The sequence below is a fragment of the Hyaena hyaena genome, unplaced genomic scaffold (genome assembly GCF_003009895.1).
Source record: "Hyaena hyaena isolate Hyena2069 unplaced genomic scaffold, ASM300989v1 scaffold_337, whole genome shotgun sequence".
Classification (NCBI taxonomy): Eukaryota; Metazoa; Chordata; class Mammalia; order Carnivora; family Hyaenidae; genus Hyaena; species Hyaena hyaena.
The window spans coordinates 1296333-1320129 of record NW_024080966.1 but is presented as its reverse complement, the minus strand read 5'-3'; the positions used below and the strand labels follow the sequence as shown (position 1 = coordinate 1320129).

General features: G+C 41.4%; 1 protein-coding gene across 3 annotated transcripts in view; it reads right to left on the bottom strand.

Annotated features, from left to right (window-relative positions):
- CACNA1E (calcium voltage-gated channel subunit alpha1 E) overlaps nt 1-23797 on the bottom strand; it is a 313512-nt gene that overhangs the window by 85714 nt on the left and 204001 nt on the right. For all 3 annotated transcript variants that reach the window (XM_039249319.1, XM_039249320.1, XM_039249321.1), the window contains exon 8: nt 3385-3500. In XM_039249319.1, coding sequence (XP_039105250.1) covers nt 3385-3500 — 116 coding nt within the window. The remainder of the gene's footprint in view (nt 1-3384; nt 3501-23797) is intronic.

The following is a 23797-nucleotide window of genomic DNA, read 5'->3' as shown; positions in this document are numbered from 1 at the left end:
CATCAAGGTGCTGGGAGAGTGTGACACATGTGAAGGGGGCATAGAGGCTCTGTGCCCACCTCTACCCCTCCACCTTGCCCTAGGAATCTCTTCCATTTGGCTATTCCTGAGTTGGATCTTTTGTAATAAGCTGGCGATAGTAAGTATAGTTTTCCTGAGTTCTGGAAGTCATTTTAGGAATTACCAAACCTGGAACCCTCTAAATTTGCAGTTGAGTGGGTAAAAATGCAAGTCACCTGGGGACCCCACTTGTGGCTGGTGTGTGAAGTGAGGGCAGGCTTGTGGGACTGAGTCCCTAACCTGTGGGATCTGTACTAACTTCTGGTGGTGTTTAGTGTCAGACTTGAATTGAGTTTTTGGATACCCAATTGGAGAATTGAAAGACTGGCCAGCATTGGAATGCTGTGTCCGGTTGTCAGTATTTGGAAAAGAACCAAACGGTCCCTTGGATTTTCCTCTTGACCTCCCTGGGAACAGTCTTGTATTCAAGGGAGGTGTCACCATTAGTAGGCTACTATTTTCTAGTAAGAAATGTTAGAATAAACCTTACTAGCATCCCTCCAAACTTACAAACTAGTCCTTCTGTCCCACATCTGGCAGGATTCTGCATCTTCTCTGGGAATGATGAGGATGAGTTTAATCCTCACCCCAACCTCAGCCATAGGCAGGGAGCTGGAAGCCTTAATAATCATTCCTTAAGATCCCAGCTGCGGGGAAAAGCCTGCAGCAGGCCCTATTAAATGATGATTTCATTTAAGCAATTGTTAACAAGTAAAAGGAGAAGCAGAAGAGGGTAAAGCCATTACCATAATTCCACCTGCATATAAAACTGAGAGTATATAATGTATTTCTCAGGGAGGAGACCATTTTGAGGCTCGGAGGATACCACGCAGGATGGCCATTATACCAAGTCATAAATGTTTAGCTTTCCTTTTCAAGTACAGCCTCTGGCAAAACTCTAAGTTGACAGGTTAAATGTTATTGGTGAGATGTTCCTTTATGCAGACATAGAGGTTTTAGAGTCATTTACAGCACACATTGTTTGAAGGACATCATTTAAAACTTAGGTACTCGTTAAAATACCTCATAGCAACATGAATGACCTCAGCCAGGGAGTCCCATCTGCTCTGTACAGTGCCTGGATGCTGGGGTGGGCAAATCTGAGGACCCCCAAGGCAGATGGAGGGAGTGTGGTGCTGCTGAGTGTCTCTGGGAAGTGCTTGAGGGCTCTGGATGTGCGGAAGCTGCCCCCACCTTCCCCCATCGCCTTTTGCCAAGTTCTCTTTCGAACTTGAGAGTGTCTTTCCAGGGAAATGTAACCCATATGTCTCTGATTCACTCACACCCCATTTGCAAAGGGAAGGGCCAGGAAGCCCAATTTGACGTTGCAGTGCGTCTTTTTTCTTAGAAGGAGAGAGCTGGCTTTGCCAACTGGAAGGAAGTGGAGCCTTGGAATTCTGCATGTATCTGGAAAGCACAGCCACAAAGAACAGCGTCTGTCCTGTGTTGCCTGACCACGAGTGGGGTCGCGGACAGGGCGGGCAAGGTTCTTTTCCGGTTCTGCTGCCAGACTGCTCACTGGGGTGGTCTGTCAGATGGCTCCTCCTCCCAGGAAGCCAAGGACAGTGGGGAACTTCGAGCTGCCTGCCAGACCTGGAGACCAATCTGCTCAGTAAGGCTGAGTTAACATTCTGGAAAGAAGGAGAGGTTCACATTCACCCCCGCACGAGAACCTTGGAGGAGAAAGGGCAAACTGGAAGTACAGTCAGTGGGCATGGTACATGCTTCTAGAGGCAGCAAAGAAATGCAGATGGTCCTAAATGGGAGGTGGTTATTATCTGGCTTTGAAATGGCACTTTTAATCATACATACTTTCTCCTCCCTGACAGATGATCAAAAGTTGACTCCAGAGCGGAGAGAGCTTTTGTGTGTTGGTGGTTAGCAGAGGAGTGCCATGGGGATCATTCCAAAGCTGCTAGAGAAGAGTAAGTCTCAGGCAACTCAGCATCAAATCATATTCCAATTTTTTTTCCCGAGAGACCTCACATTTGTGCTTTGCCTTCTACCAGGAATAGAGGAAAACAATGCTGTCATGTGCATTTTTTTATTAAAATAAATTACTCTTTGCTCAGGATGAAAATAAAGATATATAACAGCAATGCAATGTAATCTTTAAAATAATAAGGAAAGCAAATGCATCCATTTTACTGACAGATATGGGGTGATCGATGCCCTTTCATAAGTTGCTGAGCCACAGTCAAACTTGCAGCTGGTGGTTTTCTGTGGGTTAATAAAATCGTGAGAGGTTTGGACCTATCGTCAAGGTGGAGCCTCATAGTGAGGAACTGGTGAGAGCTCCGGGAATAGGAACAGCCAGTTCTCGCCATCAGGTATTACCCGGCTTACCGCAGTGGCCTCACCGTCGGTTCCCCTGCGTCTGACCTTACCTTCCTATAGTCTATTCTCAATGCAGCAACCAAAGGGCCCCCTCAAAATCTTCAATCAGACCATATCCCACCTCAGCTCAAAACCCTCCAATGGTTCTTGCATCACCAACAATACAGCCCCGAATCCTTACAATGGCCCATAAGTTCTGCCTACTCCTCGCATTACTGCTCCCACCCAGCCTTCCTGCCCCTCTACCTTTACTCGTTCCTCCTTCTGTTCCTGGAATATTCCTGGCCTGCTTCCACACTAGAGTCTTAGCACTGAGACAGTCCCCTCAGACCTTCCCATGACTTACTACATCAGCTCCTTCAAGTCTCTCCCCAAAAGGCTCTTCCTGATCTCCCTATGTCAAAACACAGCCTACCCTACACCCCATAAACCTACCTCGATCTGCTTTCCATTGGACTTATCACCTTCTTACAAGTTATTTATTTATTATTTTGTTTATCTCTGCCTTCTCCAATAGAGGGGAATGGGCTCCACATGAAAGGGCCTCAGCAAGCTGGTGGTCTGTTGGGCTCATTGCTGTATCCAAGTACCTAGAACAGGAGCTGGAACAAGTAAACACTCAAATATTTGTGGAATGAATGGACTGCTGCTGCTGCTGCTGCTGCTGCTGCTGGTTACTATTATTATCAGCAGCGGTGTATGATGTCACCCACCCAACCTCAGCTCCAGGATTATGCTATGTTACCTTTCACTCAGTTCACCTTGCTCAACTGTGGGCCTCATGAAGGTGTTTGGTAGAAGAATAGGGACAGTTAGTCCCCAGAGGAAGAAAGAGGGACCAGCATGGAGACCGCAAAGCTGGTGAGGCATCCAGAGCTACTCCCTGCTCTGGCCAAGGCTGCTCCTGTGAATGGAGGCACTGGGGCAGGGGAGGGGGGCCACAGGGGGACTTCTGCACTGATGCCTGTGCGGCCCGCCAGGGCTCACCTGCTTTGTCTATCCAGGCGCGGTACCCATTCAGCTCACGCTCAATCTGCTGCTGCCGCCGCAATTTCATAAAAGCTCTCCGGTTCTCCACCCTCTCTCTCTCTTTGGCAAATTCCCTGTGGACAAGAAGAATAAGATTTACAAGCAGGGATTCTGGGTAGTGCCATGACTAATAGGAAGGGTGAAGCAAGTAGAAGCCAGAGAGCGTTTAAGCAGGTAACTCTCCCCTTTCTTTTGTTCCGGGCTGCAACTATCATCTTCTTAAAATGCTGCACAGAAACATACTTTGTTCGGCCTCACTCAGGAAGCCTTCCCAGATCAGTTTCATCCCAGTCAGAACTAACACCCTCTGCTTGCTCTATTCTGAAAGGTGCTTTCTTAGTCAGGTGACAAGCTAGGGTTCAAAATGCTATGTACTGTTTCCCCAGCTACAACGTAAGGCCCTTAATGCCCCAAGGAGCACACCTACCCTTTATGCTTTTAATAACAACAGTGATTAATCATATGGATCAATTATGTGCCAGCCTTGTATGAAGTTTTTCATATCCATGGACTCCAATTTAGCCCATTACAGTCACCATGTGAAGTAATAAGTACTATTAAAATTCCTATTTCACTGATGGGGAAACCAAGGAACAGAGAAGGGAAGCAATTTGCTGGGATCTAAATTCTAACCACAGTGCCATGTTTCCTCTGGCATCCTGCATCCTATGACACTCTATAGGGGCTGCCACTGAAAACCAATGACACCTATGCCTTGAAGGACTGAATGCTGTGTGAAGATGGCTAGTAGAGGTTAATTAGGAAAGGGAAGGACATGGGAAAGGCACCTGGCTCCAAGAGAAAGACAGTAGGAAGATAGGAGGGGTATGAGAGGAGATAATGAGATAGATGGAAAGCCAAGGTCAGGATCAGGGAGAAAACACAGTCCACTGACAGGTGTAGGGGACCAGCCACTCTGTGGCACAAGACGATGAAAAGCCTAAAGCTCCAGAAGAAAAGAAACTGGGGAAAGAGACATAAGGGCTTCCTGGTAGAGAGGAAAATGAATAAATTCATCTGGCTGATGAATGGCTGAGCAAATGGGATTAGAGGGGAAAGTGGGTGATGGGCACTGGGGATGGTATTTGTTGGGATAAGCACTGGGTGTTGTATGGAAGCCAATTTGACAATAAATTCTATTAAATTAAAAAGAAATAATCATCTGGTAATAGACCTCTCTAGTAACCACTTCTAGCAATGCCCTTCTCATCAAACACCCCTCCAGGCTACAATGCCCTTAGTAGTGTAATGCCTCTCCAGCCACGGCTCAGGCATGCTCCCCACAACCCTGGAAGCTGTTGCCCTTAGTCAAGGTGCTCCCCACAACTGAAGAGCTGCAGCCTGACAATTAGGGAGCCCAGCACCCACTCTGGGTTCGGTCACCTACTCCCTTATGTATTTGCTTGATATTATTTCAAAACTGCTTGCTTATGACTTAAGCGAAGTTGTTTTAATCCACTTGTATATGAAAAAGAGGAAAAAACATTGTATTCTGAAGTAAAGTTGTTTTGCTATAAGAATGAAGTAAGTAAGTTGTCTCCGGATGTTGTCATCTCATCTGTTCTCATGTATCAGAACTCAGTCGCTCAGCTGCTGAGGGGCCACACTGAGGGCTTAACAATAAAAGCATATGAAGAAACAACTATGGCAAAGGGAACAGTAGACTATGAATGCAGAATTTGTGAGGATGACCCAAGAGTGCTTGGTCTGAGCAAGGCTACACTTTGCATATCTAAGAGAGCTCCTTGAAGATCTTGGAGCAATCAGCTCCAGTCTTTGTAAAGGTGACACATTTTTTGCAGTTTATTTTAATTCCAATTAGCATACAGTGTCATCTGGTGTACAATACAGTGATTCAACAATTCTACACATTACTCAGTGCTCATCAAGATAAGTGTACTCTTAATCCCCTTCACCTATTTCACCCATAGGTGAAAGAACTCTCCATAGGTAAGAGTTGGTTTCTTGGTTTGTCTCTTTCTTTGTTCATTTGGGTTTTTTTTCTTAAATTCCACATGTGAGTGAAAGAACACAGTATTTTTCTTTATTTCCCTTAGCATTATACTCTCCAAACCCATTCTTGTTGTTGCAAAAGGCAAGATTTCATTCTTTTTATGGCTGAGTAATATTCCATTGAGCATCTATCCCACATCTTCCTTACCCACTCATTTATCAATGGACATTATGCTCCGTCATAATTTGGCTATTGTGAATAATTCTGCAATAAACATAGTGGTGCATATACCTTTACCATTTAGTGTTTCTGTATTCTTTGGATAAATATCTAGTAGTGGAATTACTGGGTCATATGGTAGTTCTATTTTTAATTTTTTGAGGAACCTCCATACTGTTTTCCATAGTGGCTGTACCAGTTTGCATTCCCACCAATAGTTTACAAGGGTTCCTTTTCTCCACATCCTCACCAACACGGTTTCTTGTGTTTTATATTTCAACCATTCTGAGAGGTGTGAGGTGATATCTTATTGTAGTTTTGATATGCATTTCCCTGATGATGAGTGATGTTGAGAATCCTTTCATGTGTCTGTTGGCCATCTGGATGTCTTCTTTGGAGAAATGTCTATTCATATCTCTTGTCCATTTTTAAACTGGATTATTTGTTTTTTGGGTGTAGAGTTGTATAAATTCTTTACATATTTTGGATACTAACTCTTTATCAGATATGTCATTTGCAAATATCTTCTCTCATTCAGTAGACCATCTTTTAAGTTTTACTGTTTATTTTGCTGTGTAGCATTATTTTCACGTAATCACAATAGTTTATTTTTTCTCTTGTTTTCCTTGCCTCAGGAAACATATCTAGAAAGATGTTGTTATGGCTGATGTCAGAGAAATTACTGTCTATGCCCTCTTTTAGGATTTTTACAGTTTCAGATCTCACATTTAGGTCTTTAATCCATTCTGAGTTTATTTTTGTGTGTGGTATAAGACAGTAGTCCAGTTTCATTTCTTTGCATGTAGCTGTCCAGTTTTCTCAACCCCATTTGTGGAAGAGACTTTTTGCCATTACTTTGTTGAAGACTGGCTATAATCATGGGTTTATTTCCAGGCTCTCTATTATGTTCCATTGCTCTTTTGTACCATTACCATAATACTTTTACTACTACAGCTTTGTAGTAAATCTTGATATCTGGGATTGTGATGCCTCAGTTTTGTTTTTCATTTTCAAGACTGCTTTGGATATTTGGGGATCTTCTGTGTTTCCATACAAATGTTAGAATTGTTTGTTCTAGCTCTGTGAAAAATGCTGTTGGTATTTTGATAGGGATTGCATTAAATCTGTAGATTACTTTGGGTAGTATAGACATTTAACAGTATTTTTTCTCCCAATCCATGAGCATGGAATATCTTTCTACTTCTTTGTGTCATCTTCAATTTCTTTCATCAATGTTTTATGTTTTCAGAGGCCAGGTGTTTCACCTCCTTTGTTAACTTTATTCCTAGGTATGTTATTATTTTTGGTGCAATTGTAAATGGGATTGTTCTCTTAATTTCTCTTTCTGTTATTTCATGATTAGTGTATAGAAATGAAATGGATATCTGCATATTGGCTTTGTATCCTGGGACTTTCCTGAATTCACTGATCAATTCTAGTAGTTTCTTGAGGGAGTCTTTAGGGTGTTCTTTATATAGTATAATGTCATCTGCAAATAGTGGAAGTTTTACTTCTTCCCTACCAATTTGGATGACTTTTATTTCTTGTTTTGTCTGATTTCTGCAGCGAGGGCTTCCAGTAGTAAGCTGAATAAAACTTTACATCTGCAAAGGTGCTACTGATAGGAGGTGATGAAAGTCATGCAGCAGCCCCATGAAGATCTTCTTGCCCATCAACACCAGCCCCCATTCTATAGCAACGTGCTCTAGCAACACAGGACTTTTACTTTTGCACTGGGAGACATCAGCTCCCAGTTTGGCTAAGCTCTCTCTCCCCAAGTACCAACTTGTATAAAGGTACACCTCAGCTAAATTTGTACTTTATTCCGTTCACCTCCCCTTGCCTGGAACAACAGTATGATTGATCTGTCACTGATTTGGAGTATGTTATTTCTTTATTGGTTATTTAGAGAAATTATCCTGTATACTATTGGCCTGTAAAATTCCTGCAGTGAACTTATGTTAAATAAATTGCTGGCAAACTCAAACTCAGTCTCTGAGCACAATTTTCCTTCCAAAATAAAACACTGCTCATATCCAGGGAGGAAGAAACCAGCTAGGGGTTGAGGGACGTGTCACAGTCCCAGGGCAGGGGAAAAGGTGGCACCTCATTCAGCGTCTCCCGCCAAGAGAGATGGATTCCGTGGCACAGACACCTTATCACGGTCATAGTCAAGCTGAGGGCATATTAAAAGGAGAAATTATGGACTTATTTTCAGGTTGAGATGGTTCTATCAACACTGTTTTGGGGGGAGTGGGGAGGGAGACAGTCAAAATGAAGAGGCCAGGGCCACTGAGAGTCAGAATAATAGAATATAAGCCATGGGGCACCTCCTTTCTTTGCCTTCTTCTCTGGATGTCAACAATTAGAAAGAAACAAGGGGCTGGCTTGGCTCATGGTATCACCATCTATCAAACTTTTTACCTTTGGCTCTTTGTTTTCTTTATGTTCTTCCTGTCCAATTAGTGTGCCATGTTCTGTTGGTTCCATCTTTAAAACAGTACTTGGATCAGCCCTCCCTCTTTGTGGTAACTGCCTTGGTCCAGGACCTCATCATTTTATGCCTGGATTATTGCAACATCACTTACATGGTCCCTCAACCACCTGCTTCTCTTCTTTTCATTTTCTCTCTCTCATACATTCTTTCTAAAACACACATAAGATTTGATCACTTCCAAACCTAAAATAATGATCATAGTGAGTAGCATTTGTGAGGCACTTTCTCGTTTCTAAGCACCTTCACACATTCTGCTCATTTTTTTTATAATCACTCTGAGAAGAAGGTGGAATAGGTATTTTCATCCTCAATTTAAAAGTTAAACTGGGGGCCTGGGTAGCTTAGTCAGTTGAGCATCTGACTTTGGCTCAGGTCATGATCTGATGGTTCGTGGGCTCAAGCCCTTCATCGGGCTTGGTGCTACAGCTAGAGCCTGGATCCTGCCTCAGATCCTTTGTCTACTTTTCTCTCTGCCCCTCCTCACTTACGTGTGCTCGTGTGCACATGCTCTCTTTCTCCTTCTCTCTCTCAAAAAAAAAAAAAAAAAAAAGACAAGTTCAACAACTTGTGATAATTTAAGTAAGAAACAGATGCAGGATTGGATCCTAAGCCTGTCTGCTCCAAGAGTCCAAGCTCTTCATGCTGCACACATATCTCCCTAGTCCAATGGCATATATACATGCTGTTTTCTTTATCGTTTCATATGTATGTGTCTTGATTCTTCAACTACACTCTGGGGATCCAGGAAGGTTTAACAAGGAGGTAATATTTTGAGGAAGACCTTGAAAAAAGGAGAATTTAAACAGGCTATGAGCAGAGGAACACAATAATCCTTTAGTATTGAGGATAAGCATTATTACCAACATCACCATTTTCTAGCTCAGAGCACTAAATTTAAGGAGAGTTAAGTGGCCTTGTGAGAGAGTAAGTATCCAAGGACACAGAGTCACTAAGAGGAAGCATGACCCTCAAATCGTATACATTCCATTTTCTTTCTATGCTTCCCCCTCTCCTCCACAGCCTCCTCCATCCTCTGCTAAATGAAGTACAAACACCTAAACTGACCTTCACAGTTTTTCACAGCCTGATTCTAACCTTTCCTCCAAACCTCAGCTCCCCTCATTCCCACCCACCCACCTGCCTGCAGTCACCGCAGCCATGCTCCAGCAGCAGCACCCGTCTCCATGTTCTGGAGAATGCAGCATGGCTCTCAGGCTTGGTCCACACCGTTTCTCTTCTTATCTGCCCAGTTCTGTCAAAATCCTTCTCCGAGGTCACTGTGAAATGTCACTTCTGTTCGGCTTTCCTCTCCTCTCCCTCTCTCTTCCCCAGTCCCCAGCCTCCATTCTTTCCTTCCTCTGTGTCTTTACAGCTCATCGCACAGCCAGGCTTTACTGAGAAGCTGTACATGTGACTGCCTCTCCCTCTATGTGAGCCTTCTGTGAAAATATTCCATGTCTTACTCAACTCTGTATCCTCCCAGACTACACTAGCCTTGCACACAGTATATGTCCAATAGATTTTTTAAATTAAAAATGTCCAGGCTGATTTGGAGAGCACACTGATAGCTCTAGTTCCCAAAGGCTTACACGAAGAAACATTCCATCTCTGCACTGACTCAAAGGGAGGCAGGTGAACACGCCGGAGAGCATCAGTTGCCAGGTAACTCCTGGACACTGCTACCACTGTTCCTTTGTTCGTCTCCACTAAGATCGCCATAGAATTAGTCCATGGGGTACACAGTGTGTCACTTCTACCTGGCCCCCAAAATGACCACATAGCTTGACTTCCGGTAAAGGAGACCAACAAACCCGTCTAGTCTCCCTGCATATCTGGAAGTTTCCTGGCTCCGGGTCTCATCAGCTGGCTTCCCTGCTCTCCTCTACCATCACTTCAGTCCCCTGTGTCCTCTCTCCCTTCCACCTAGCCTCTTAGCAGTGCTCACGGGTCCAGAGCCCAACAAAACTGCCCTGGTCTTTTAAAGAAATCTCTTGGTTCAAAGCAGTAAAGCAGAGAATATGCACCAGTGGGGATACTTCCTGGACAGCCCGTGTCAGGGGACGAAGAATGGCTGGGTAGGAGGAGGCTTCTGTATTATGTTTATCAAGGGGACTTGTCTATTTTCTCTTTACACTGGGAGCCTAGAGCAGAAAGTATGGCACCAGTGTCTTTCATAACATGTCTCACCCCCTGCCCCCTTTGCTGTCATACTTGTGCCCTGGCTTGTCTCTCCGACTAGCCTACAGGCTTCGTGAGGCCAAGCAGAACCTATATCATATCACATTCCAAGAAGGCCCTATGAAGTTGGATCCAAGGCCTGGTGATAAAGGAGATTCCATAGATTATGGAAGTTAAATATAAAGAACAGATAATATTCACATAACACGTTTGTGAAATTTTTAATTTACAAATCACTTTCATGTAAACCACTTCATTTATATTTGTAAAAACACTGGGAGATTCAGAAAGGCTCTTGGCCAAGACCTCATTAGCAGCAGGCAGAGCCGGAATTCAAGCCAGGCTGTTTCCACAATGCCTCAGCTGTCTTCCATGCTCTCTAGAACTCAACAGTTAAAATCTACAAAACGGATTTCGTTCCAGCTTAAGGTCAAGGAAAATAAGGACATTAAAAACAGTTTTTCCACTTTTTCTCAAAGAACTATCTTTTTAATTAAGTGAGTAGTGCAAAAATCCATTGCTCTGTGTTGGGTTATTAAAGACCCAGTATAAAATTCATAGCATTAGTCAGCTAGTGATATACTGCTTGATCTTGTGTCCACAGCATAGCCATCATTTATTTATATGCATATTACATTCTACAGAGAATAGGGACGGACAAGATTCAGTTTCATTACCTGCCAAAAATAACTGTCTATTCTGACATTAGATCCAATATGCCCACCATTCTCACTGAGTATATATGTGGCTGGCCCCAAGGAAAGAGAAGCATGCTCCTCCACTGACCCCCTCTCTTCCCTGAAGTCCTGAGTACTCTCTCTCCTTTTCACAGAGGATCCTGGGCTTATTTGGATAATGATACTTTTGCAAAGATAAAGTATATGGCTGCTACCTTACTTAGTCATCCAGATGACCACTGCCAAACTTCCTATTGAAAGATATCTCAAAGAATGACCTTCCAAATATCTCAATTTATCTAATTCCCTTGAATCAAGCAACAGGAAGTTTAAAAGGATTAAATATGGCTTATAGTAGAAGAGTGCTCATGACCCCTCAGCCCTTTTAGTATTGGCCTGTGGCTTCAGGTAAGAGGTTGGGTAAATAACTCCTCTTCATTTGCTCTATCCAGCAGCAACACCCACAGATGTAATGGAACTTAACATGGGATGCATCTAGACTCCAGAATCCCAAACAGGGGGAACAAAAATAAATTCCATGTGATGTAGCAGAAATACCACCAGCTCTATCCCAAGAGCTAGGTTCCCAGGTAACTTCTGTGCTAATAAACTGGGCAGTAACCTCTCTGTCTCAATCTCCCTGTCAATCATCAGAAAGTCACAGAAAACCTTCTGCTCATGACCAAGGACAGAAATAAATCTGGTTACTCTGGTAATCCTGACTGGGTTCTTGTAAGAGACTGTATAATAGTAAAAATCCAAGTTGTGTCATTAGAGATACTTTTACCCAATTCTGCTATCCATAGTTTTTAGCTATTACCACCCCCAACCCCCACTCTTATTTTGTCCAGGACAATAACCTGCAGTCCCCACCCCCACCCCCCCCACCCCCCATGACAGCTCTCACATAGATGAAAGGAAAGTGAGCTGAAGCTAAGCACGTATGACCCTCTATTCTGGCTGTCACTTAGGTATGCAAAGGTTTGAGTTTCTAAACTTCAGTTATGGGAACTAAGAAGAGAGCTGATCTCCTTGTTCTGCTTCGTTAAATACAATTTCCTTCTTTCAGCCTAGCTCGTGAATTTACATTTGTGATTGCTTTTGTTTCCCAGCACTTTACATGAGAGGCAAAATTTGTAAAAATCAACAATTCCTATAGAGCCAATTATTTACAAATTATTCACAATTAGTTAAAGTAGAAGAATTAGATAATCTCAGACAAGGTATAACACCTAAAACATTTGTCATGTGTGACTGGTGGGAGGTGTAGAGGGAGAAAGCGGAGCTATCTTTTAAATCACATTTAGGTTAACATTAAAATGATTTCTATTTTATGAACTCCTAGATCTATAAAGGAGGTTCACTGAAGACTTGCTACAGCCTGAAATTCCTGCCGTGTTGCCACCTCAGAGTCACAGGGCACCTGGACAGGTATCTCTCTGTCTACCTAGTGAGGAAAATATTCTGGGAGGTCAGCTGTGACAAGGAAGCTCTGCTGGAGGACTCTGGCTCCTGTTTTAGCCTCTGGCCCCAGACCCCTCCTCCTGATTCAGTACACACAGGAAGCTTTGTTTACTGAGGCAGAGGCCTTTTGCTGCTGTCATGGCAACCAAAAGGAAGACAAAGCCCTCTGGGATGGGCTGGCCTGTGTGACTCAAAGATCTGTTTGCCCACACTCCTGTACACACTTGTAAGCTTCCTCACACACGCACTGGCCCGCATACACGCAGGCTCACACTGGCACACAGAAACACATGCAGACAGGCTTTGCCAAGCATGCACATGCACATGGCCACGTGGGCATATTCCTATTACTCTTTAGAGACCACATTTCCAACATTAATCTGTTTGCTTCCTGCAGGACGGATTTGGGTTAGACATCAAGAAAAAGCTCTTTGACCCTATATATTCTGAAGCTAAGAGAAACTGGGGGAAGTCAGAGAGGCAGTTGTGTGTTGGCTGTGGTTTAATTTCAGTCTCATTGGAACAAGGACTGAAGGATGGATGGTAGAACAGCTTTTCGGTTGTTCTTATGAATCTGGGGAAGTTTTTCTCTCATTTTTAAGAGGAGCAAACACAGTCCAGAGAAGGTAAACACCTTACTGAAGGTCACACAGTTCAGCTGCATTTTTGTTATTTATGCCTTATCCCTTGACTTATTCCAGAAAGGATTTAAAGAGCCTTAGTTTGCTAATAAATAAAGGCCAGAACAGCGCCCGATTCTCTAAATGCCATCCAATGTTGACTGTAATAAGCAGGATGGATGGGAGTCCAGAAGGGTGAGGGATGCTTAACTCAGGTATTGCATCATACCATGTCACTCTTCCTCAGAGATCAGGAGCTTTGGGAGGGCTTTTCCAATGAGAAGAAGTCCTTCTTTAAGGCAAATAAATGGCCTAACACAGAATGCTGTATCCCACTCCTACTCCTCCCCACTACACCCAGAGTAATGAAAGGCCATGGGTCTCACAGACCAGAATATCAGGTGGGGTATACCTAACAAATTAATTCTCCAACCATTGCCTTTGATGTGCAAGGAAACCAAGGTACAGATAGGTCAGATGGCTTGCTAGTCCAAGGCCTACAGCACGTGACGTCTCATCTGGATGCTTAGATCTCTGGATTCCAAAGTTGGTGCATTTCACATCTTCATGACATTTCAGTCATGAAAGATCAAAGAGGCATATTCTTTTAGGATCTTGGGGAATGCATGGTCTTTTATTTTTTATTTTTTCCTTGCTCTTCTCCACATTGAGATTTCATTTATTTGTTAGAGTAGATGCAGGGGAAGGCCTGGCAATGAACACAAAGGGGATAATGAAGAAGCTGGAGCATGTTTCCTGCTTTGCTTTTTGCTCTTTAACCTTGAAGTTGGTATAATCCAGACAGAGCATAATAATTAATAGCTCTGAAACTGAACCAAACTGGATTTGAATCCTGTCTACATCAGGGTATGATCTGGGGCAAGTTAACATCTGAATCTCCAGTTCTCTCGTTTGTAAAATAGGAATAAATACCACACCCGTCCCAAATTCCTGTGAGTACTGAACTGAATAATAGATGGAAAATGCAAAGTATAGTATCCAGTACAGAGTAGGTGTTCCAAGTATCACTGGCACCCCTGAGAATGTATCATAATATATATAACATATTATATCAAGGCCTTCATCCATCCATCCATCCATCCATCCATCCATCTATACATATTCACTCTGCCTCCAAAACATTCTGCCTCCCCAACCTGCTGTGTGGTTGGTGTTATCTTATAATATGGGGATACAACAGCAACCATAAAAGCAGAAATCTTTGCCCTCATGAAACTTACATTCTAGTGGAGACAGACAATAAACAAAATAAATAAGGGCAATATAAAGTATGTCATATACTTGTAAGTGCGAAGGGGGAAATAAAGCATGGAAGAGGGACAGTAAATATAGGGAGGAGGTCTGGGATTTGGAGTCAAGTGGCCAGGCCTGAGAAATGACTTGAGGCGTGAAGGAGTGAGCCAAGCAGGTATCTAAGGGAGAGTATTCCAGGAGAGGCAACAGGCAGGGCAAAGGTGTGGGGTAGGAACATTTCCAAGAACAGAAAGGGGCCAATATGGCTTGAAGTGGACTAAGCCCAATAATAATGAAATGAGCTCACAGTGGGTAACCGACTGCATGGAGGTGGGGCTAGACCATGTAGGGCTTTAGAGGCCCTCAATGATTTGACTTTTACTTGATGTGATCTGAAAGCCATTGGTGGGGTTGCCACAGAGAAGTCAATGACCTAAGTTTTCATAGAATGTCTCTTGTCACCCTGTTGACAGCAGGTGGATGAGGGCTACGAGTAAAACAGTGAGACCCTACAGGTTATGTCCAGATCATGGCTGTCTTGGCCAGAGTTGTAAGTGTGTGGATTTTGAGAAATACGAGGGGTCTGGGCACACTGTGAAGGCAGGGCTAAGGGGACTTGCTGACACTTTCGGAGTATAAGAGAGTTCTATCAGGGTCAGGGGCGCCTGGGTGGCTCAGTTGGGTAAGCATCCGCCTTCGGCTCAGGTCATGATCTCATAGTTTGTGTGTGTTCAAACCCTGCATTGGGCTCTGTGCTGACAGCTCAGAGCCTGGAGTCTGCTTTGGATTCTATGTCTCCCTATCTCTGTCCCTCCCCTGCTTGTGCGTTCTCAAAAACAAACACTGAGAAATATGGAGAGAAAGATCTGCGTCAAAGATGACCTCCCCAAGGCTTTTTAGCTTGAGTAAGGCGAAGGATGGAGTTAAATGAACTGAGATGGAAAGACATGGAGAGGAGGTTTTGGGGGGGTGGGAATCAAAAGTTCAGGTGTGTATACAAGACAGCTGGATATCCAGACATATTCCCATTAAAATCATTACCCCATAGCACCGATTCTGCTCTCCATGTGGTATGTGCCAGCTGCTTCAAGGAGTTTATCTGTTATGGAGTCATCTCAGACTCTCTCTCCACCACCCCTCCTCCTTCTCCCCTGCGGTCATGTGCTAGAAAGATGGCGCTGGTTTTTCCGCAAAATAGAATCAAGAAATTATTGTTGCTATTGCTGCAAATAAAATTCAAAACAGAACATAACTCCACAAATATTCTTGAATCCTGCACTAAATCATTCCAACTACTTCGCATCTCCTGCCGTTAGCAGGGATGATCAAGGGATAGCATGGGCTGTGGACACAGGAAAGTGACAAGTTCTCACGTGCTTGTCCCTACAAGCTTTTAAGATGGGAACTAGGGCACCACACTTCGCTCCCTATTTGACAGATCACAAAATTAAAAGCCTAAAGGATCACTGTGACTTATGGAAAGACACAGTTACAAAGTGGAATTCAGATCTCCCTGCTCTGTCTAATTACCTGCCAGTCTGCCCCACCCCACTGCAGCACATGGATACCATCAAGGCTTGAACTCAGGGGCACACAAGCTGCGCTCTCTCTGCAGGTAATAGTGTATGTTTCAGCCACAGTATTTCAGTGCGTTCAAAGCCCTGTGGTGCGGGAAGAATGAGTCAGGGCAAGTAAGGGATTTCATATTCTTTCCCCCTTGTTTCCACTTCCTCCCCTCCCCCTACCAGCACTCTAATTACAGCAGTTAAGAGGCATCTTGACAGAGAACAAATGGCTATGTTCTTCTAAAAGACACTTTTTGCACTCCTCTGAGAAGCTTCAGCAGTCAGTGCCTCCCCCCACCCCAAAGGTTTGGAGGCTTCTGAGGAATGGGTGTGGCTGCCTTCAGGGGAGTGACTGAGAGTTTATTACCAAGTTGAGTCATTATACACTTAACACTGTGTGGGCTTCCCCCCCCCCCCCCGCCTTTTTTTCTTTATAAAAAGCTTTGAATTTCCCAGAATTCTTTGTTCAACAGCCCCAGATGATTTAAACATTAAAGATTCCTCTCAGGGAGGTAAAATCCTTCTGGTTTAGCATCAAAAGATTCTTCCCTGTTACAACAAATCCTTTCCTCTGCTTTGGAATGGACAAGTGGAACCGCAGAGAAGGCCCAGACGGGAGGACGGGAGTGGTGGAGGTGAGATGTGGAGCAAAAATCTGAAGGAAAACGGAGCTGGAGAGAACCTGATGAGGAGAGAGGCCTGAGGGAGGGGAATTAGGTTTGCAGACTTGGTGTTGGCTAATGTACCAAATGTGAGCTTACCACACAGAGAGGTTACTCAGGCTTTTCCAGTTACGATCCTTAAACATCTCCATGATGGGCTATCTAGGAGTTTTTACTCCCATGTATATATTCCCATCTTCAGGGTTCATTAAAGAGCTCCTCGAACTCAGTTCCATTTTTCAGACAGAAAAATATAGGGTCAGAATAACAACTAAACCTGCCCAAATCACACTCTGTACTAGAAACAGCCATACCTCAAACATTTCTGTTCCTTATAACTGTCCACTTACTTGTTGGTGGCCTTATCGTGTTGTCCACTGAAGGAGGGTGTGGACTGTGTCACACCCGCTCTTGTTCAGTGTCCCACTCATAGTCCTGGCACTGACTGACTGCTCGGGAAATGTTTGCTAAGTGAATGAACTGCACCCCACACCTCAGGCAACCACTGGGCAAAGCAAATTTCATATTTTGGAACAAGAGGAGAGAGCGGGTGTAGTGGCGTACATCCTGGGCCTCAGTCCTGAAGATGTGTGGCTCCAGGATATGTGGAGTCAACAGGAGGGGCTGGTGCAGGGGGATCTGTGACTCCCACTTATTTTTTCCAGGAGATTCTTCTTCTCAATCTCCTTTGCTTCTCCTTCAAACATTGGCGTGTCCCAGGATCCAGACCTCGGTCTTCTCCTTGAGCATTCTGCCCCTAGGTGATCTCAGAGAGCCCCACAGAGTCAACACCGTCCTATACTGAAGACCAAATTTACATATATCTCCAGCCCCAACTCACCAGTGAACTCCAAAGCCATTTATGCAACTGTCTCCCTGATATCTGCTTCATGGATGTCAAGCTGGCATCTCAAACTTAACATGCCCAAACTTGTGATTTCTCTCCCAAACTGTTCTTCTAGTCTCTCCCATCTCTGTAAATAAATAATACCACCCAGACTAACAGTCATTTTTAATTCTTCTTTTTTTTCTCACTGCAAACCCAATCCAATCTATAAGCATTTCCCGGCTGGCCTATCTACTGCCTTCTCTCCAGCCACCTGAGCCCACGCTACTCTGGTCTCTTTCCTGGATGCTTCCTACCATCATTAACCCACAATAAACTCACTAAGTGACTTCTTGTTTCCATCTTTCTCCTTGTTCCTTATTTCCCTCATGGAAGGAAAACTGGCCGGTGTTTTGAGATACAAAATAGACATGTTACCCTCCTGCTTAACACTCTCCCCCTGGCATCTCACTGCTAAAAGCCAAACTCTTTACTACAGTCTGTGAGACCCTAAATGGGTCGGATCCTTGTCTGTGTCCCTGACTTCAGGGGACCTTCCCCAATCACGGAATCAAAGTTAATAATCCCACTAGTTGTCATGCTCTACTATATCAGCCTGTTTTATTTCATTAATAACATTTGTCATGAAAAGATGATCTTTTTCATCTTTTACTTTTCTTTACAGAAGAACATACCCTATATGAGAAAAGGGTCTCTTCTATAATGTTCAACATTATGTCCTCAGTGCCCAGTTCCTTAGAAGGAATTCAATAAATACTTATTTAATGAACGAATAAATGTAACAGGACATTCAGAATTATGCATTCTTTTCTCTGACAGTAAGTTCCCTTTATGAGTCATTACCACTGTGGATCCCATCTACTGGTGGTATGATCAATCCTTCTACCTCCAAGAATTAATTCTCAACCAAGCCACTCTGAAAGCAAGCTGTACATCTTTGACACTTTATGTGAACTTTCAAAATCATGCCAAAGCTGAGAAGTATCAATGCTGCAGGGAATTTAATTTTTTTTGCTCAATTGAGAACTCATCCCTCTGTTGACTCACTTATGTTGATGGTTATTATCTTTTATTTAGAGGTCTTCATTAAATTGAAGATACTTAATAAATCATCAACTTCTTTAACTTATCTTACAGTTAACCTAAGTACTTCGATAAAGTATAATTAATTAGTACCTTATTGAAAATTCCAACTTCTACTAGAGATAAGTGCTACAAAAGCAGGTGATGTAGAAGCAAAGATGTTCTCCTTCTGAAAGGCTAGCATGTATGTAGTGGACCTTAGTGCTTAGGACTATTGTAGGCTATGCACTTTCCAGTGAGGACTCTGTAAGAATAAATACACAAGTAAGGTAACAAGATGTCATAAAAGATAATTAAACACGTAGTATAGTAAACAAACAAACAAAAAACCAAACACAACAACAAGAACAAAAAACTGTATTTGGACTTGGAATACCGAGTTTTGAATCACAAAAGTAGCTGGTATTCTTAAAGTCCAAAGCACTTTGAGTGCTATTTTATCACCTTTGGATATTAACTTAAAATAGACATTTGAGTAAAGGATAATATAAATAACACCAGAAAGGAAGGACTACCGAGAGAGAGAGAGAGAGAGAGAGAGAGAGAGAGAGAATGAATGACTGAATGACTGACTGACTGAATGAATGAATATCTTAAGTGGGCTCCATGCTCAGCAAGGAGCCTGACGTAGGGTTCAATCCCATGACCCTGGGACCATGACCAAAGTCGAAATCAATAGTTGGATTGTCAACTGACTGAGCCATCCTGGTGCCCCACCTCACAGATTTTTTAGTAACACTGTCATATTCAAGAGATAATTTTTTAATAAGGCTTTTTGACAAGGATTTCCATCAGAGTGGATTCCCCAGGGTTTGGACCAATCAGGGACACATGTACAAATGAATGCACAAGAGAAGAAGCTGCCAGCCTGGACTGTAACCCTCACCCCAGTATAGACTTCTAAGAACTTCCAAGGCCCTTCCTTTACTGAAGTCCACCATTATGCATTTAAAGCCATTGGCACATCTGCCCCTCATGGAGCAGGGGTACTCCAAGTGTGGTCCATGGACTGATGCCCATCTGCATACTGTTACTAGTTCATGATAAAATGCATTCAGATATTGAAAGTGCTTAGTAACTTCTACAACAATTTGATAGACTTTTTAATTTGTGGAATATAAAAGTAAAAATTGGGGCTTATATATTTCTTTGTATTTTTTCATTTGTATGGTAATCATTTCTGTTACAATTGCATTTCACAAAAGTATCCATATACACTAGACGGGGGAATGTTAAAAAATGATTCTTTACCACAGATTGTTCGAAAAGCACTTCCTAGAGTAAAACCATTTCTTTGTGGCTAGAACATATGGCATTAAGATCATCACACTAATTTCCATTTATTTTGTGTTTATGCTGTACCAGTAAGTCTGCTAAGCACCATCTCATTTAATTTTCACAAATATCCAAAATACAGGATGTCATCTCATTTTCAAAAAGAGGCCAAAGGATGTTGAAAAACAAAAACAAAAACAAAACCTGCTCAAGATCATTATGAAGCAGTGACATAACCAATATTCTTCTGACCACAAATAGATCTAGAGAGGCAAATTAGAAGCCAGGAGGCCTGTGCCACTTGAGGTCCTTAACATTATACTGGTAGTATCTGCCCACATGTTTTCAACGTATTTTATTCTTCTTTCCTTCTGTGTGGCCCCCTCCTTTGCTTTTTGTTACTCTTTTTTTCCCCCACCTTATTATTTTCTGTCTTCTCTTCTGTCTCTCATCCCCGAGGATGGACTCAGTTTAAAGGACAGGGCCTGAAGTCACAAAAAGCCCCTGAACTTTGCTACAGAATATTTCTGTTCTATCCAGCTCTGTACAGTTGAGGGGATGAAATCAGACGGAGGCTTTACATTCATATTCTTCCCATGACCAGGAAATAGGGAATGTAAATTGCCCTTTTATCATCCAACAGCAGCTAAGACAAGTGTATTCTCATTAAAAGCACCAATTTTTAATAGCATAAATAATAGCCATATCCTTTTGCAAGTAAATATGCTCTGTTAATAAACCTTGATCATTTTTTAGCTATCCTACATTCAAATATTCCAACAAATTCTAAGTTTAAGTTAAACTATTACTTCTTTCCAAATCTTCATTCTCACCTGATACATCCTATTTTAAAATATCATCTGTGCATACATTTGGCTCCATAGTCATGAAAAAGGGCATGCACCCATGTGGCTACACACTCATACTGCCAGATCCCTCTTACAGGAAGGTTGACAGCTAAAGAGATAGACCATGCCAATGTTTTTTTTTTCCAGAGGTTCCCCTAATCCTTTATAGATATGCCTCCTACGTGGGAAGCTAGTAAGCATAGGCTTTACTTCTATAAAGGGGTAACTAGATAGAACTAGCTAAATAATTCTGCTTACATGTGAAATAAGGTAGTCACTAAGAGGCTATAATTGTATTTCTACCTAATGCTACTCAGAAAATGATGCACTTTACAGAGAATCTGAAAAGTCAAAAAACTGGATTCTACTTCTGGCAGAATGATCCACTGGTGCTCTGAAATACCTTTTACCCCAAATCCCCAGATGCTGGGTAAAGTGGCAATAAGCATGGCAATTAATGCATTCCTAAGCTGAAAGTAATAGATATCACTATGTTCAAAAAACCAAAAGCAGATACATGCTACAAAAATATTTTCTCCCAGGCTGTGGCTTGTCTAATTCACTTTTCTTAATGTTGCCTTTTGGATGAACAGAATTTTTTTATTTGGACAAAGTACAACCTACCAATGTTTTTGTTTCATTGTGCTTTTTGTATTCTGTCCAAGAAATATTTGCCTACCGTAAATTCTCAAAGACATTCTCTCTGAGAGAGAGACAGGGGTCTGGATTCACTACCCTCCACCCCCCACCCCCACCCCCCACCAATATCCAGTAGATCTAACATCATTTACTTAAAAGACTTTCCTTTTCTTATTAAACTAGACTTTTGTCAAAAATCAACCAACCACATATATGAGGGGCTTTCTATTCTGTTCCACTAATTTATTTCTCTATCCTTGTACCAATATCATATTATCTTGATACAGTAGCATTAGAGTAAATCTTAAAATCAAGTAGTGCAACTTTATTTTCCTTTCACAAAACTATCTAGCTTCTCTAAAGCTTTTGCATTGACATCTTAATTTTTGAATCATCTTGCCTATCTTTTTCAAATTAGCCTGCTGGAATTTTGATAGGGAATATACTGAATCTACATGTTAATTTAGGGATAATGGATATCATAATGATATTAAGTCTGTCAATCTATAAAGATACTATGTCTCCATTTTTTAAAGGACTTAAATTTATTTCAGCAATGTTCTGTACTTTTCAGTATAAAGGTTTTGCACATCTTTTGTTAGATTTATTCCTAGGTATTTGATTTTATGTTACTTTAAAACGTTTTAAAATTTATTTTTCATTCAAGTTGAAACTGATCATTCCAAGTATATAAAACCCAATTAATTTTTTATATTGACCTTATGTCCTGTAATCTTGCTAAATTTGTTTATTAGCTCTAGTAGTTGGTACATCTCATTGTTAGTTTCAAAATATATGATCACATTGTGAAAAAAAATTACAATTTTCTTTCTTCCTTTCCAATATTACCCTTTATTTCTTTTTCCTACCTTATTAAAATGGCTCAGATCTACAGAACTGTGTTAAGAAGTGCTAAAAGTATAAATTATGCGCCTATTTCCAGATCATAGGGGAAAAGGGATTAATATTTTACCATTTAGATTGGTACTAGCTTATAGGTTTGTAAAATGCTTTTTTATCAAATTGAGAAAGCTCCCTCCTATCATTAGTTTACTGTGAGTTTTTATCATAAAGAAGTATTGGATTTTGTTAAATTCTTTTTGTGCATCTATCAAAATGTTCTGTTTGTTCCCTTTTATACTGTTACTATGGCATATTACACTGATTGATTTTCAAATGCTAAGCCTACCTTGTATTCATGGATTAAACATTATTTGTTGATGATGTATTATCTTTATATTTTGCCAGATTTGACTAATAATATTTTATTCAGAAATTTTGCATCTATGTGCATGATGGATACTGTTCTATAATTTTCTTATAACATATGTGAGGTTTAGATACTGGGGTTATGCTTGCCACATCAAATGAGTTGGGAAGTGTTCTATACTCCTCTATATTCTATAGTAGCTCGTGAGGATTAGTATTATGTTTGGCAGAATTGAACTGTGACCTGGACTTATGTTTTGTTTTTGGTATAAAGTTTTTAGATTAATTTTTAAGTAGATATGAGTTTATTTAGATTTTTAATTTCTTGTGTAACTTTTAGCAATTAATGTTTTCAAATAAACTGCCATTTTATCTAAGTTGTTGAATTTACTGGCATAAAATTATTTATATTATCTAATGTCTGTAGGACCCTGAAGTGATAATCTCCTTTTTATTCCTCGTGTTGATAATTGTGCTTTCTCTCTTTCTTTGAAATTTAAAGTTATATATTTATTTTTGAGGGAGGGAGGGGGATACATATATATATATATACATACATATACATATATATATATATATCCTGATATATACATATACATATGTATATGTATATGTATGTGTATATATATACATACAGAGAGAGAGAGAGAGAGGGAGAGTGAGAGAAAAAGGGAGACAGAGAATCCCAGGCAATCTCTGTACTGTCAGCAGAGCCTGATACAAGGCTCAAACCCACAAACCATGAGATCGTGACCTGAGTCAAAACCAAGAACCAGATGCTCAACTGACTGAACCACCCAGGCTCCCCTCTCTTTCTTTGTAATTTAAATTTCAAAGGTAAGTTAAACAGTAGAACAGATAGCACTGAATAAAATGTAAGTGAACTGTGAAGTTTTACTTTTGTTTTGGGGCGATTGGTTTGTTTTTAAACACAGCACAATAAAATAAAGAGATGAGAAAAATGAAAGGGAGATTAAGAGAAATCTTGGATAGGATACAGGTCTTTAAGTCAAATCAGAGTTCCATAAGAGAGAAGATAGTATCAAGAGAGGAAATATTTGAAAAGATCGTACCTGAATTTCCCAGAATTGAGGAAATATTCAAATATATAAGTATGATGAGTACAATATATATAAGTAGGGAAAATTTAAAGAAATCCATAATGAGAACCATTAAAGTAAAACTACAGAACACCAAAGATAAAGTCTTTACAGGAGCCTAAGAAATGAGAAAAAATTGATCCCTTATTAAGGAATGACAATTAGTTCTCATCAGCGATGATGAAAGCCAGGATATAGGGATTATATCTTTAGAATATAAAAAAATAATTGTCACCTTTAAATTATGAATCCTGAAAAACATTAAGGATGTGGCCAAAAT